The 16,281-nt window shown below is 47.7% G+C and overlaps 1 protein-coding gene across 1 annotated transcript; it reads left to right on the forward strand.

The window, feature by feature from the left end:
* Positions 1 to 4,096: 4,096 nt before the first annotated feature.
* Positions 4,097 to 15,363, forward strand: LOC115080875 (calreticulin-like). Its single transcript, XM_029585334.1, has 9 exons — positions 4,097 to 4,352; positions 5,922 to 6,023; positions 10,664 to 10,867; positions 11,203 to 11,297; positions 11,424 to 11,633; positions 12,128 to 12,241; positions 13,734 to 13,877; positions 14,011 to 14,103; positions 14,292 to 15,363. Exons 1-9 carry the CDS (start codon positions 4,265 to 4,267, stop codon positions 14,493 to 14,495), a joined length of 1,254 nt encoding a protein of 417 aa, XP_029441194.1. The 5' UTR covers positions 4,097 to 4,264; the 3' UTR covers positions 14,496 to 15,363.
* Positions 15,364 to 16,281: the final 918 nt, after the last annotated feature.

The raw sequence follows: 16,281 nt of genomic DNA on the forward strand, positions 1-16,281 counted from the left end.
TCTTCGATTTGTTTTAAATCAGCTCCTTGCTAACTTCATGGAGTGCCCCCTGGTCTTTCTTTTATCTGAGAGAATAAATAACCGATTTACATTAACTTGTTCAAGAACTTTCATTATTTTGTAGACTTTTATCATATCCCCCCTCAGCAGTCTCTTCTCCAAACTGAACAGCCCTAACCTCTTTAGCCTTTCCACATAGGGGAGTTGTTCCATGCCTCTTATCATTTTGGTTGCCCCTTCTCTGTACTTTCTCCACTGCAGCTATATCCTTTTTGAGATGCGGTGACCAGAATTGCACAGTATTAAAGGTGCGGTCTCACCATGGAGCGATACATTATGACATTTTCCGTTTTATTCACCATTCTCTTCCTAATAATTCCTAACATTCTTTTGCTTTTTTGATCACCATAGCACACTGAGCCGACGATTTCAATGTATTATCCACAATGACGCCTAGATCTTTTTCCTGGGTGGTAGCTCCTAAGATAGAACCTAACATTGTGTAACTACAGCAAGGGTTATTTTTCCCTATATGCATCACTTTGCACTTGTCCACATTAAATTTCATCTTCCACGAAAGGACATCGCCACCTATCCCATGACTTTTTATTTATTTATTTATTTATTTATTTATTTATTTATTGTTTTTGTTATACCGAGTTTCATGACTGGCATCACATCAACCCGGTTTATAATTAACAATGTGTGAAAAGCATAAGGTAACGTGATAACAATATTCCCAAAAGAACTGTGAACTTTAAATACAGAGAATCAATTGAAGGGTGAGAAAGTTACAATAAAACAATAAAACAGGGAAAATTAACTTGGAGCTGGAAGAGGGGAGAGATTGAACAATGCAATATTTACATTTCAGCCAATTAGTGTAGTAGTATAGCGGAGTGAATAAATAAGCCTATGTGAATAAATGAGACGGTACATAAATATGAAACGGTAAAATAAGTAACCAAGAGAATAAATATGACACAGTAGTGAATGATAATGATATGATAAAACTCCGCAGGTAATGATGTGCGTAAGTTTATGGTAGTTGGATTCTTATTTAGTTTAGTAAGCCTATGAAACTACTATTTATTTATTTATTTATTTATTTATTGTTTTTGTTATACTGAGTTTCATGATAGGCATCACATCAACCCGGTTTACAAATAACAAGGAGTGTAAAGCATAACGTAACGTAAAAAACAATATTTTCAATAAGAACCTTGAACTTTAAATACAGTGAATCAGAAAAAGGGAGAGGGAAAGTTACAAAAAACAAGGAAAATAAACTTGGGATGGAAGGGGAGAAATTGAACAGCACAATATTTACATTTCAGCCTATTGATACATTAGAATAGCAAGTGAAAAAATAAGACTATGAAACGGTACATAGGTAATCAAATGAATAAATATGACAGTTGTGAATGGTAATAGTATGATAAATATTCAGCAGGAATTAGTGAGAGAGGGTTTGAGGTTGGTTGGTTGGTTGGTTGGTTTGAGGTTGGTTTTACTTTTCCTAGAAGCCTCTCATGAGGAACTTTGTCAAACACCTTCTGAAAATCCAAGTACACTACATCTACCGGTTCACCTTTATCCACATGTTTATTAACTCCTTCAAAAAAAGTGAAGCAGATTTGTGAGGCAAGACTTGCCATGGGTAAAGCCATTAATTAGAGCACATAAGGGCCATGCTGGGTTAGTCCATCGAACCCTGCGTCCTGTCAGAGTGGCCAACCCGGGTCACTTGGAAGTCAGCAGTGTTGTACCTCTATCATAAGCAACTAGCACATCCAGGGATGGACAATGGTGCAGCCACTGTGATCCTAGCCAGACCGCTGCCACCATTCAATATGTATGTGCAGAGTGCTCTGCAGAGCACCCGCTCTTTATACTTAACTGATTATCCACTATCTGACTCCTGAAGAGCCATCCAGTGTCAGTGCATGTCAGCAAGGGATTAGGGCATTTTCCTCCCACTGAGGAGCTGTTGGCAAGTTTATATTTGGCAGTGGGGCTAACCTATGGTACTACAGCTGTCCATGTGGGAGTTGTGTACCTCACTACTGCAGGCTGGCCTCTTTACCTCTGGAGTACTGTCCAGTTCTGGAGGTTGTACCTCAAAACGGTTATAAAAAGAATAGAGCTACCAAAATGATGCAAAGTCTGCACCATAAACCCTATGAAATTAGGCTTAAGGACTTAAATTTGTATATCCTAGAGAAGAGGAGAAAAAACAGCGACATGAATATCTCAAAGGTATAAAGAATGCTGCCATTTGTGGATGACTATGAACTGGAAAATATCCAGCTTACCATATTTCCCGTCGATAGCAGGGCTGAATTAGCCATGCTGTCATTCATGGGAACTGTCAATCAGGCCCGGGAGGAGGAGCTTCAAAGTGATGTCAGAGCTTTGCTCTGAGGCTGCGCGTGAGTTCCCGCGCTGGAATCGACTCTCCTCAGTCTGTTTTTCCGCGCGTGGGATCGCACGCGGAGCTTCAGACCTCCTCAGCTCTGGAATGGGAAAAAACATCCAAAAAATGTCTAAAGATGAAGGAACACGGTAAGAAAGATGGGGGACGGCCCTCGGGCTTCAAACCGTGCCCCTGCGGCAAAGTCATGTCCATCACGGATGGACATGACCGAAGTTATCGGTGCCTGGGCCCAGACCACCCGATTGAGACCTGCCCACAGTGAGGCAAAATGTCCCCCAGAGCGCATTGTCAGCGTCACGAAAAGATGACAGCGCTGACAGGGCACCGACAGGGCTCCTATGCTCCACCCTCGGAGGCCCGATCTTCCCCGGGACCGGCCGCCCCGACGCCCCCGCAGATGCGTCGAGCGTCGTCGTTGGAACCAGTGGCCTCCAAGTCGGGCGAGGAAAGACGGAAGAAGCCCAAGCACAACGGGCCTCGAGGTGTTTAAAATCATGAGAGGTCTAGAAGGGGTAGATGTGAATCGGTTATTTACTCTTTCGGATAATAGAAGGACTAGGGGGAACTCCATGAAGTTAGCATGGGGCACATTTAAGACTAATCGGAGAAAGTTCTTTTTTACTCAACGCACAATTAAACTCTGGAATTTGTTGCCAGAGGATGTGGTTAGTGCAGTTAGTGTAGCTGGGTTTAAAAAAGGTTTGGATAAGTTCTTGGAGGAGAAGTCCATTACCTGCTATTAAGTTCACTTAGAGAATAGCCACTGCCATTAGCAATGGTTACATGGAATAGACTTAGTTTTTGGGTAATTGCCAGGTTCTTATGGCCTGGTTTGGCCTCTGTTGGAAACAGGATGCTGGGCTTGATGGTCCCTCGGTCTGACCCAGCAGGACAATTTCTTATGTTCTTCTCTTTCCTCCTCCCCATCATTCACCAAACGGTAGAGGCGGATAAGTTTGGCTTTGTGCACAGCACTGCGAGTAGAAAGGGGGGGGGGGGGGGGAAACCGGGGTTAATTTGAATTTTGACAGTTGATGGGACTGCTCGCTCGGTGAGACTCCTGCACCCCAGAGGTGGCTGAATGGGTTAAGATACCGTGGAGATGGGGGGAAAGCCCGCCTGAATAAAAGCCAAATCCAAGCATCTATTATGTCCATCATTATTTCGAGCAGGCTTGCCACTGCAATGAATAGGAGTGATATGCAAATGACCCGAAAGTTGCATACCGAGCTCGGTACAGGTTTGGCCCTTCTGTTTGGAAGTGACTTTCGGTCTTGCCCGGGCAGGGGAGGGGGGGCGGGGCGGGGGCTGGCATCACGTGGTCTGTGTCAGGCGTGAATGAAGCTTTGTTGCGTCATGTGATAACCTTCTTCTGCCACCCCACCCCTCCCATTTCCTCACCAACCGTCCGCCAATCAAAACGTGCCTAGTAGGAGGCCCCTGCGTGGTGAGCGCCCATTGGGCAGCCGGCGCGAGCGCAGCGCCCAATAGCAGGCAGCCATCTGGGAAGCCGAGGGAGGGGCGGGTCCCGGGAAACCTGCTGGGCGAAGGGAGCGGCCAATCAGAGCGCCGGCCGCTCCCCCCTGGCCAATAGAGGTTGGGGCGGCGGTGGCGGTTGGGTTGAGAGGAAGCGCGCAGTATAAAAGCGGGCGGGCGGCCGGCGCCGCCCCCCATATCCTCAGCACCTCTCGGCCAGGCCGTTCGCGTCGCTTGCGGCAGGAGGGCGAGGGAAGGGGTGGGCCAGGAGCCGGTCCCGTCTGCGTCGCTCTCGGCCGAGTCCCCGTGGGAAGAGAAGAAACTTGAGGAGGAGCAGCAGCAGCAACAACCATGTTCGCCCGGCTCGCGCTGCGCCTGCTCCCGGCCCTGGCCGCGGCCCACGCCGCCGTCTACTTCAAAGAGGAGTTCAGCGACGGAGGTGGGGAGGGCCGCCGCGCCTTAATCTTGTTTAATTGTATTAACTGCTGGCGTGTACGGCTGCGCCCCTCTGATCCTTAATAAGGAGCAGAGCGCTGTCACGGGGGGAGGAGGGGGCAACCTTCCCCTTTCTTACCTTAGCAATCGAGGGTGGATGTGGAAGTGCATTTCTGAGCGTGACTGGCTTTAGGTAACCCCCCCCCCGGATTTTATATTCTGGGTGCCCCCCTTATCCTCCTGCATTAGCTTTAGGGCTTAAGGCATTTGACACCCCCCCCCCCACCTTAGCCTCCGTGTACCGGGCTGTGTTATGCAAAATACCCCCCCCCCCTTCATATCCTCCCCTTCTCCCCATCGCCAGGTAATGCACTGACATCTGTGTCCCCCCCACCCCTCCCCCGGATATAGGGCTGGGTTTCTGGGTGACCTGCCCAATCCCCAGTCCACCTGAAGCCAGCGCTTGGCCGGGGTCGAGAGAGTGTAAAAGTCTTTATTCCTGTCTAGCCCAGCGAGTTTCAATGCTAATAATGTAAGGCGGGGGGTGGAGTTGGCCGATGAGTCCTGTTCCGTGATTTTCACGACGGGTCGGTATCGGGAGCTGGACTATTGCGGGTGGACCACCAGGTTTCAGAATGACTTAGTAACATAGGCAAATGGTGGGCATTGAAATGTGCCAGCTCATGCAGAGGGTTGAGGGGTGCGGGGGGGGGAAACTGGGTTGTCTTATTTTTTTCATCACACAAAAATACAGGGAGAGGGCTGAGGAGCTGTCTTTAATCTTAAAGTTAATATATGTCAGACTAACAATCACCTTTCAGTAGTGATATGAGCCAAAGGGGGTGGATGGATCATTTTAGTTTGACTAATGCCAGCTTGAATACTAGAAGAGGGTATAACAGTTGAGCAGAGGCCTGCACACTAGCTGTAAGTTTAAGCTTAGACTGACATGCAGACTATAGTAAGGTGGACAGTCCTAGGTTGGAAAAAGGTTGGCATTTGCCATTGGGCTCAGTAGATACTGCATGGTGGGTGAGGGTAGGGCTGACCTTGGGAGAGTGTGGGGCCCAAGGCAAATCAACTGAAGCAGGGCCCTGAAATTAAGTGCTGGGGCTGCTATATCAGTGTGGGGACCAGGGCAGCCCCCGCCCCCCCTCTCCATATGACCCTGGGTGAGGGAAGCCTTCCTTTGGCGAGTTGCTGCTAGTTACTGCAGGAAGGCAGGTAGCTTTTTCACCTTAGCAGTTTTTAATGTTAGAAGGTGAGCTGGGGGTGCCATTCACATCCTAGCACATGCCTTAAGCCACTGTTTTATTAGATTTCCTGTTCTTTTTTCAATTCTTGTAACTTTTCCCAGTCAGGATGGTTAAAATTTGCCACAAAATCAGGAGTAGTCATTTCACTTCCTGATGGGGGTGGGGGGGGGGATAGCACGGTGTTAGGGTTGATAGTATAGTGGAGTCTGTGCGGCTGCCTTTTGTGACTGTATAGTGCAGTGTAATAGTAGAAATCAGGAGGGGATCAGTATTTGTAAAGTGTGTACTCATGCTGCTTTACACTGGGATTTTTGCAGAAGACTGGACGCATCGCTGGGTGGAGTCTAAACACAAGTCCGACTATGGGAAGTTCAAACTGAGTGCTGGCAAGTTTTATGGAGATGCTGAGAAGGATAAAGGTGAGTTCCCTATAGGTACCCGGATCAGTCCAGGGCAGCTGGGTTTTGCCTCCTCTCCAGCAGATAGACAGAACAAGACTTGGTGGACTCTGTCCTATACCCCTGAGGTGCCACCTAGTGTCTGTCAGTATTTTTCTGTCTCCAGCAGATGGTGGAGGTGCAAAGCCTAGTGTCTGGTGTTAGGTTTAAATCTCTCTGATTTTGGTTTGGTTGGCACAGGTATTTTTCAGAGGTAGGTTTAGGTTACTGTCCCTTTATCTTTAAATTAAAAAAAGTAGTTCACAGATTGTGGCATTTAGCCTCCCAGGGGGTCAGCGGGTCCTGGTGGGGACCATCACCCCTGGTATTTGAGGCTGGAGAGCAGAGGGTTGGAAACCCTGAAACTGCCACGGCTGAGGGTGATACCGGGGGTCCCGGCTCACTCACCCTCAGCAGGACCCATCCCGACCAGGTAGAAAATTTAAAAGTTGTATTTTCTTGTCTTAGGTGCCCCGGCCTAGAATCTGCTCCGTTTTCGCCGCTGTTAGCCAAAGCAAAAGTGTTTTGCCTTAACCTTTTTGCTCATTTTTACTTCTTCCTTGTGAATTTTGATTGCTGGCTTTGCTACTTTTGAGCTTTTTTGTTTCAGCATTTTACTCATTTCTGTTCTTGCTTCTCCAGTACCAATGGCTTTAGTTCTTGTGGTGTACGCAACCAAAAAGATCAAGTATATATGTCTTTATGTTCCTTGTGCTGTTGTCGTCAAAAAAATTTTGCTTATCAAGAATTGTTCTTAGCGATGATGCCACATCAGCAAGCCAGACAACGGCAGTGAAACACACTTGCCGCCCGGACTACTCGTCATTTGCGGTGTGATGGTCTCTGTAATGTTTTAACAACTAAATGTCCATTTAAATTTCATCTGTAGCCCGCATTTAAATAAAGTCCATCTGTGACCCAAAACTCAATGTGAAGGATTGCACCCGACAACGGCCGGTGTTTCGCGATGTGTCAGTCGCTTCTTCAGGAGTATTTTATGGAAACATCAGGACAGATGCTAAGAATTAAAAAAAAAAAAAAAGGGCAAACATTTAGAAATATTCCAATTGGATCAAATACTTAGCTTTGAGTGAACACAGCAACGTGAACCTTTCTGATGGACCCGAGCGTCTCTTGTGTTTTCAAACAAACGGGACAGAGGAACCCTGAATTCTTTGCCCTTTAAAAAAGCCCACGCTTTCCGTGCGTGATGACGTCATCACGTGCTTCCATCATCAAAAGATCGAAACCATAGCAACTTACTGCAATAAAATGAGTTACTATAATCGTTTGCAAATTACTGTGCGGATCACAAAAAAACTTGGAGTTCTAATGCAGAATTAAGACCTCCGGGCTCTACTGTTCCAAGCCGGTGGATCCAGCGTTGTTCTGCACGCAGGAGGCGAGTATTAAAATTACCACCTCTCCAGTTGGGGGATAGTTGTTCCATGTACACAGGCTCTGAGATCTTCAAAAGTGTGTTGAAAGCGAATGTAATGAGAAGTCAATGGAGCTGTTAACCTGACCTGTAGATATGCAGGACCCATGTTCAATCAGCCTAGTCTTGAGTGCTCGTTCTGTCTTGCCTATGTATAAGAGATTGCAGGGGCACTGTATAACATAAATGACTCCTGTCCACCGACAATCAGTGAAATTCTTTAGGATGAATGTGAAACCCCCTCGTGTAAAATGAATGGCTGATGTATCAATCGTAACGTGGCATACTGTGCATGTGCCACACGATGTATGAGCTCCTGTAGTAATTGTAGGCTGAGGCACTGTGGAATCGGAGTGCACCAACCAATCTTTCATGTTGGAACTCCGGGTAAAAGCAAATCTAGGGGCATCAAAAAACTCATTATGGGTCTGTAATATATGCCAATTGCTAAACGTAATCCGCTTCATGGTCTGAGTCATGGAAGAAAAAGGCAAAACACAAGTTAACACGTCTGTGGAATCCAAACCGCGTGGTAGAAATAACCAGTCTCTGGTTTGTAAATCTGGCCCGAGTGAAAGCCCGTTTCACACAACGTGGAGGGCAGCCTCTTAATAAAACGATCTGTGAGTGATGTGGCCTGATGCCGAAATTCATCTAATGAAGTGCACAATCTTCTTAGCCTGAAAAACTGACTGGCTGGCAAATTCTCCTTAAGAGAACGTGGGTGTGCACCAGTGAAGTGCAAAAAAGTGTTAGATGAAACTGGTTTCCTATAGATGGTAGTATCAAAACCAAAGGGTCTTTTAAAGATTTTTATGTGCAGAAAATGTATAGCCATGGAATTAATGTCAGAAGTGAAATGTAGATGACGATTCCGCCCATTCAGCCAACTCAGAAATTCTTGAAAGGAAGCTGAAGTGCCTTTCCAGAAAATGAGTATATCAATATAAAAACCTGGAAGAGATATATTGATGATACTAATTTTCTGGAAAGGCACTTCAGCTTCGTTTCAAGAATTTCTGAGTTGGCTGAATGGGTGGAATCGTCATCTGCATTTCACTTCTGACATTAATTCCATGGCTATACATTTTCTGGACATAAAAATCTTTAAAAGACCCTTTGGTTTTGATACTACCATCTAGATGAAACTAGTTTCCTATAACACTTTTTTGCACTTCACTAGTGCACACCCACGTTCTCTTAAGGAGAATTTGCCAGTCAGTCAGTTTTTCAGGCTAAGAAGATTGTGCACTTCATTAGATGAATTTCGGCATCAGGCCACATCACTCACAGATCGTTTTATTAAGAGGCTGCCCTCCACGTTGTGTGAAACGGGCTTTCACTCGGGCCAGATTTACAAACCAGAGACTGGTTATTTCTACCACGCGGTTTGGATTCCACAGACGTGTTAACTTGTGTTTTGCCTTTTTCTTAGATGACTCAGACCATGAAGCGGATTACGTTTAGCAATTGGCATATATTACAGACCCATAATGAGTTTTTTGATGCCCCTAGATTTGCTTTTACCCGGAGTTCCAACATGAAAGATTTGTTGGTGCACTCCGATTCCACAGTGCCTCAGCCTACAATTACTACAGGAGCTCATACATCGTGTGGCACATGCACAGTATGCCACGTTACGATTGATACATCAGCCATTCATTTTACACGAGGGGGTTTCACATTCATCCTAAAGAATTTCACTGATTGTCGGTGGACAGGAGTCATTTATGTTATACAGTGCCCCTGCAATCTCTTATACATAGGCAAGACAGAACGAGCACTCAAGACTAGGCTGATTGAACATGGGTCCTGCATATCTACAGGTCAGGTTAACAGCTCCATTGACTTCTCACTGCATTCGCTTTCAACACACTTTTGAAGATCTCAGAGCCTGTGTACATGGAACAACTATCCCCCAACTGGAGAGGTGGTAATTTTAATACTCGCCTCCTGCGTGCAGAACAAAGCTGGATCCACCGGCTTGGAACAGTAGAGCCTGGAGGTCTTAATTCTGCATTAGAACTCCAAGTTTTTTTGTGATCCGCACAGTAATTTGCAAACGATTATAGTAACTCATTTTATTGCAGTAAGTTGCTATGGTTTCGATCTTTTGATGATGGAAGCACGTGATGGCGTCATCACGCACGGAAAGCGCGGGCTTTTTTAAAGGGCAAAAGAGTTCAGGGTTCCTCTGTCCAGTTTGTTTGAAAACACAAGAGACGCTCGGGGTCCATCAGAAAGGTTCGCGTTGCTGTGTTCACTCAAAACTAAGTATTTGATCCAATTGGAATATTTCTAAATGTTTGCCCTTGTTTTTTTTTTTTTTTTGAATTCTTAGCATCTGTCCTGATGATGTTTCCATAAAATACTCCTGAAGAAGCGACTGACACATCGCGAAACACCGGCCGTTGTCGGGTGCAATCCTTCACATTGAGTTTCGGGTCACAGATGGACTTTATTTAAATGCGGGCTACAGATGAAATTTAAATGGACGTTTAGTTGTTAAAACATTACGGAGGACATCACACCGCAAATGAGGAGTAGTCCGGGGCGGCAAGTGTGTTTCACTGCCGTCGTCCGGCTTGCTGATGCGGCATCATCGCTAAGAACAATTCTTGATAAGCAGAAATGTTTTTAACAGCTACAAGGAGCATAAAGACATATAGACTTGATCTTTTTGGTTGCGTACAGTTTGATAAGACGAGTGCTTTGCTTCTTTTGATTTTGGCTTGGGTTTAGTTCTTGTGGGCCATGGCCGACCCATGAGCTGTGGTGAACCCACGATAATTTACTCCTAAGCACCTGATGGTTTCTGTTATCTGACCCTGGTGCTTGGGAGTTTTTTCTCCAGCAATGAATTGTGGGAAACCATTTCATGGCCTACGTCAACACTGGCGGTGTCGGCACAGTCAGGGAAATCGGGTTAAAGCGTGCCAGAGCTCAGACCTGCAGCAGCACCCCTTGCTCATTCCAAAACAGACCTCTTTTGCAGCTCTGTTAGTGCACATCAGTTCTGACCTGCGGGGTCTCTTCCCTTGGGCGTGGGGAACATTGAAAGTACTAAGTTTGTGGGCTGGATGTCCACCCGGGGCACCTGTGTAAATATATTTGCCTGCTGTGCGATCTGCTTTTGCATTTATCTCTTAAGATGAAACTCTATACATTTGTTTTCCCTCCCTAGGTCTTCAGACAAGCCAGGATGCTCGCTTCTACGCCCAGTCTGCAAGATTTGAGCCATTTAGCAACAAGGAGAAAACTCTGATCATTCAGTTCACGGTCAAGCACGAACAGAGCATCGATTGCGGCGGAGGCTACATTAAGCTCTTCCCCTCCAGCCTTGACCAGTCAGACATGCATGGGGACTCGGAGTATAACATTATGTTCGGTGAGAGCTCCCTTTCCAAGCTTGCCCTGTACCTTCTCTTGCCTTTTATCTACCAGGCTCCTGCACAGTAGCAATGGAGGGCAAAGCCCGGTACGTGTTTGTAGCCGGACGGTGAAAACCCGGCCCAAGCTCTGCTCTGTCTTCGCTGTGCAGTAACAATGATTGGTGACGTTTAGTCAGCAAACTGCAGCTGAAGGTCATTCGACTGCACTGCAAACGAAGCGGCAATTGCTGTGAGCAGAGTATTTGAATATTCCCTTAGTTCCAAAGGCTGGCTGTCAGCGTTGTCCCCTCCCACTTGTCTTCACACTTTTTTTGATTCCTTGATTTCTCAGGCCCTGACATCTGTGGCCCTCCGACCAAGAAAGTGCACGTGATCTTCAACTACAAAGGAAAGAATGTCCAAATTAACAAAGACATCAGGTGCAAGGTGAGCTTGTGTGTGTGTGCGGTGATGGGGGGGAGAGACCCTGTGCTCTGCTTGGAAGCAGGAGAGGGGGGGGGGGATACAAGTCCTATCCCGGGGAGGGGTGTGACATCTTCCTCTCCTTCTCAGGATGACATGCACACCCACCTGTACACCCTCATAGTTCGCCCGGACAACACGTACGAGGTGAAGATTGACAACAGCAAGGTGGAGTCGGGCAGCCTGGAGGATGACTGGGACTTCCTGCCCCCCAAGAAAATCAAGGACCCGGTCGCCAAGAAGCCAGAGGACTGGGATGAGCGGGCAAAGATCGATGACCCAGAGGATACAAAACCAGAGGTCTGTTTCCTCCCACAAGGCCCCAGGCTTAAAAGGAGAGTTGTTTTTTTTTTTACATGTAGCTGGCAGAATAAGTCTCTTCAGTGATTGCAGTCCACACTGCGAGGGTACGTACTGTGTACTTTGCATTGTGGCAACTTGCACCCTAACCAGTACTGGACAGACTGGGGAGGCCATTTTGATCTGTTCAGTAAGGAGGAATCATTCCTCATGCATCAGGTTTTTCTTCCTCATGGGTTCTCTAATATCCTAGATAGAATATAATCTGCGAGTCCTACTCAATCCAATGCTCATCAGTATGGCAGCTACTCATCACCTCTGTACCCGGGTCATAGAGTAGGGAGGGAAGAGGGGGTCATCCTAGGTGGGCTTGGGTGTTTACCATTCGTTCTGCCGAGATGGGATTCAGCTGAACACGCGTTTTGCTCTGTCCCTTTGGAGGGATGTGTTGGAAGCCAGATTAGAAGGTGCCTCTCTAATTCATCTGATTTCAGGATTGGGAGAAGCCCGAACACGTCCCTGATCCTGATGCTGTGAAACCAGAGGACTGGGATGAGGAGATGGATGGTGAGTGGGAGCCTCCCATGATTCAGAACCCGGAGTATAAGGTGAGGAGAACCTGTTTAATGTTCTGCTTTTGGGGGGTGGGGAGGCCAACTGAAATAGTAAGGACTAAGAACAATGCTTAGTACCAATGGCTGCCCAGAATATCATTTCCTAGTGTGTAGCCAGATGGACTCGGGACCAATGGGTTTATGCTCCCCTGCCAGCAGGTTTCAAAGCTCTCAGCCTAGATAAACCCCTCAGTGACTCCAGCCCTTCAGTATTTCTGTCTCCAGCAGGTGCGGACTGGGCATCGCTGTACCTTTTGGAAAAAATTCTACCTTTAAATTGGAGAAAAGATTGAACCCTGCTCTCCAGTGTTACCTAAAAATCCCTCTCCCAGTTGAGAGTTCCTGAGCAAACCCAGACCCGACCAGTGGGTTATTCGTCCCTTCCAGCAGATGGAGTCAGAACAAAACTGAGGCACTGCTACTTAACGGAGAGTGCGCACCTGCAGGACCTCAGTGTTTCTGACTCCAGCGGATGGTAGAGCTGCACCCGCAGGCTGTTAGGTAAAGAAAAGGAAAAAAAGATTGTTTTACAGTAGTTTTAGGTTCCAGGTCAGGGCTGCTCCCTGAGGTGTTAGGCATCTTTGTGGGCCATCCCGCTGGGGGTTTGGATACCCCTAACTGGGCTCACCTGCAGCGTACCGGACGGTCCGTTCCCTGTACATACCCGGGTCAGTCCAGACAGTGGGTTGTCTCTCCCTTCCAGCAGATGGAGTCAGAGAAAAGCTTGAAGGGTGCTCTCTTATAGCCTGGAGCGCCCTCTGCGTCCCTTCAGTATTTCTCCGACTCCAGCAGATGAAGGTTGCAGAACATGCGGTCCCCCATTTCAGCTACAGCAGGACATTTTTATTTATTTTATTTAAACCTGGATGGATCAAGTTTAAAAAAAAAAAAAAAAGTTTCTGGCTTCTCACTCTCCCAAACTTGCAGGCAGAACTGGTAGCAGTATCACCTGGCATTTTTCAGAGTAGATCTGGTACGTTTTTGTACTTTTTCCAGTGTGGGAACGGAGGCCATTTTGTTGGCCTTTAGAGTGCACAATTGGAGGGGGAGAGGAGGGGAACTCTCATCTTCCTTATCCCTGCAGCCGGGGGGGCACGGGTTTCCTGCTGATTTGGCAATTTCAGAGGACCATGGGGGGCGCGGGGGCGGCTTCAGACTCTTCCTCTGAGTTTGTCTTGCTGCTTCGTAAGGCCAGGAAGGCAGCTGGAAGGGGTTCTTGCTTAAGGCCTGCCACAGCGCCCTCAGCTCCTGACCAGAAAGGGGGATCTCGGCCCCCAGGAGAGACTGAACATGCAGCTTTCTCAGCTTTCCCTGCTGTGCTCCCTTTTCTTTTGTACAAATGCTGGCTTCTAAGGTTGGTGTCACCTTTGGCTGGGCTTGGCTCTTTTTGGATATTTTGTTCCAGTAATGTCTGCTGCTGTGCTGTGACTGAATTTTGAACGTCTTGCAGATTCTTCTCAACCTCATGCCTGTTCTCATTTCCTAGGGTGAATGGAAACCCCGACAGATTGACAATCCCAATTACAAAGGGAAATGGGTGCACCCTGAAATCGATAACCCAGAATACACCCCTGAACCCAACCTGTATGCCTACGATGACTATGGAGTGATAGGCTTGGATCTCTGGCAGGTAGGACCTTAGTGACCTCCAAACCTACCCCCTGCACAGCTACAAATGCTAATACTGTGGCAAAACGCGAGCTTTTAAGCGGGTGAACGAGTCTGAGGTATTGACGTGATGTTTCCCCCACTCCTGGTTTCAGGTGAAGAGTGGCACGGTATTCGATAACTTCCTGATTGCAGATGACGAGAAATTTGCAGAGGAGTATGGCAATGAGACCTGGGGTGCCACAAAGGTATGGGGAGAGCGCAGCCGGCACGGCTCTTCCGTGTGAAGGGGGGAATGGGGGTGCGCTCCGCTTTCCGTTCTGGGCCTTGTGTACTATAGGGGCGGCTCTTTGGGGAAAACCTTCCCTCCGCCCTTAAGGGGGAAGAGCACGCAGCAGCTTGTTCACCTCTGACATCTTTCCGCCTCTCTTCTTAGGATGCTGAAAAGAAGATGAAAGAGCAGCAGGACGAGGAGGAGAGGAAGAAGCAGGAGGAGGAGGATAAGAAGAGGAAAGAGGAAGGTGGGGAAGAGGAAGCCGATGAGGAAGATGAGGAGATTGAAAAGGAAGAAGAGGGTGACGAGGACGAGGAGGATGATGATGACGACGACGAAGAGAAAGCTATTAAGGATGAGCTCTAAGTGTGTCACAAGGGCACCACTGACCTGGGGAATGCAGCTAGCATGGCAAAAGCAGGGGGTAAAAACAGTCTCTATGAGACTCAAAGTCTATATTTTTTACTGTCTTTTTTTTTTCTTTAAGCCCTTTTCTAAATCTGTTTCGAGTTCAGCCCTGCAGTGACTGTATGGCTGCCTCTTTGGGCAGCGGGGGGGGGAGTGGGGGGCGAAGGTAGTGTGACGCTTCCTGCTGCTGAAGACATCCAAAGGGGCCGCTTTGCAGAAACACTGCTGATTCCCCCCCCCCGAGGAAGCTCGTGTTCCCTCCTTTGTGTTTTTTTCAGTCACTGTATTGAGGTTCCTTACTGTTTCCTGGGTCTGGTGCCCTGTGCTTGTTCCCTCCCTCCCTTTGGATGTTGGCCTACACCATGTAGGGCCTGAGCGGTGAGGGAGGAGCAGCAGTATTTGTTTGGAGCAGGGGCGCACTGAAGGGAGTGTCAGTATTGTGCACAGTTACAAAGCCAGCTGCTAATGCAGATGTGTGGTTTAGCACTGCCAAACTAGACTCCCTTCTTGTACCTCTTCACAGCCCAAAGTGCCCAGCAGTGTAACAGTCCTGAGTATTTCCTGCATATGCTGTATTATTGTCCTACCCTCAGTCCCTGGGTGAGAATGCATTAGTGCCATCACTGCAGACTGGAAATGAGTAACTTATCCCCCCCCCCCCCCCCGGAGCTGACACTTACGTAACTGGACCCTATGCTCTGCAGAACGGAGCATGCCATTCTGTGAAAACTGATTGGGGAACTGAATGTTAAAAGCATGGGTCCTTGCTGTATTCATCTGAATGTATGAATGGTGAAAAAAGTTAATTAAATTAAATTGTCTATTCCTTGGTGTGGCATGGTGTTGTGGCTGGGGGTGGGGGTATTGTTTAGAATTGTGCTACTATGCAGCCAACATGAAGGTAACTGCCTAGGATGCCAAAGGGCTAGGTGAAGGATGAGGGGGGAGATAAGTATAAACAGTACTGCCTGAATACATCCACTCTTGGAGTCTTGCCCTCTTCTAATGGCTTTTTCCTTGTTTGTACCCTGGATCAGTCCAGACAAGTGGGTTTATGCATCCCTACCAGCAGATGGTGGCAGAGAACAAAACTGAGGCACTGCGACAAATGCCATATGCAGTCCCTCAGTATTTGTCTCCAGCAGTCTGCAGTCTGAAGCTTTCAAAAAATGTAATGATTAAGAATTAAGATTTTGGCTCACAGAGGATCCTTTGTGGGCCATCCCTCTGGTACAGCAGGGGCTTAGTCCTCCTAGGGAGCTCTGCCCTTATCCTCGGAGGGGGGGATAGTCGGTGGTTCCGGGTCCCTGTCGCTTGCCTGGGCTCAGCCATCTTCTCCAGAAGCAGGGAAATATTTTCAGATCCCTGTACGTACCCAGATCAGCCCAGACTGGGAATCTAGCGACTCAAGGGAATGCCAAGGCGCCATGCTTCAGTCTCAGAAGAGAGGAAAGGGGTGGACGCTCTTGTCCTTCCATAGCCTCGCGACATTCTGCTCTACGCAGTCCCTCCTTGGCCTCTGGTAGGCAAGATCTTGAGAAAGAAAGAAGCCCATCTGGGAGCGGTGGTGCTGGTGGCTCCAGAATGGCCACGAAGGCTGTGGTTCGTGGATCTCCTCAACCTTGCAGTGGACGGGCTGCTCCGTCTGGGTCATCTTCCGAATCTCCTGCAGCAGGATCCAGTATTTTTCAACCAGGTGGATCACTTTTGTCTAGCGGCTTGGCTTATGAGAAGTGGCAGTTGA

The sequence above is a fragment of the Rhinatrema bivittatum genome, chromosome 19 (genome assembly GCF_901001135.1).
Source record: "Rhinatrema bivittatum chromosome 19, aRhiBiv1.1, whole genome shotgun sequence".
Lineage (NCBI taxonomy): Eukaryota > Metazoa > Chordata > Amphibia > Gymnophiona > Rhinatrematidae > Rhinatrema > Rhinatrema bivittatum.

Bases quoted from the DNA above. Each gene is read 5' to 3' on its own strand.
- LOC115080875 (XM_029585334.1), top strand. From the start codon at position 4,265: ATGTTCGCCCGGCTCGCGCTGCGCCTGCTCCCGGCCCTGGCCGCGGCC. The intron at 11,298-11,423 runs GTGAGCTTGTGT...TCTCCTTCTCAG, and splicing joins ACAAAGACATCAGGTGCAAG to GATGACATGCACACCCACCT. The intron at 13,878-14,010 runs GTAGGACCTTAG...TCCTGGTTTCAG, and splicing joins TAGGCTTGGATCTCTGGCAG to GTGAAGAGTGGCACGGTATT.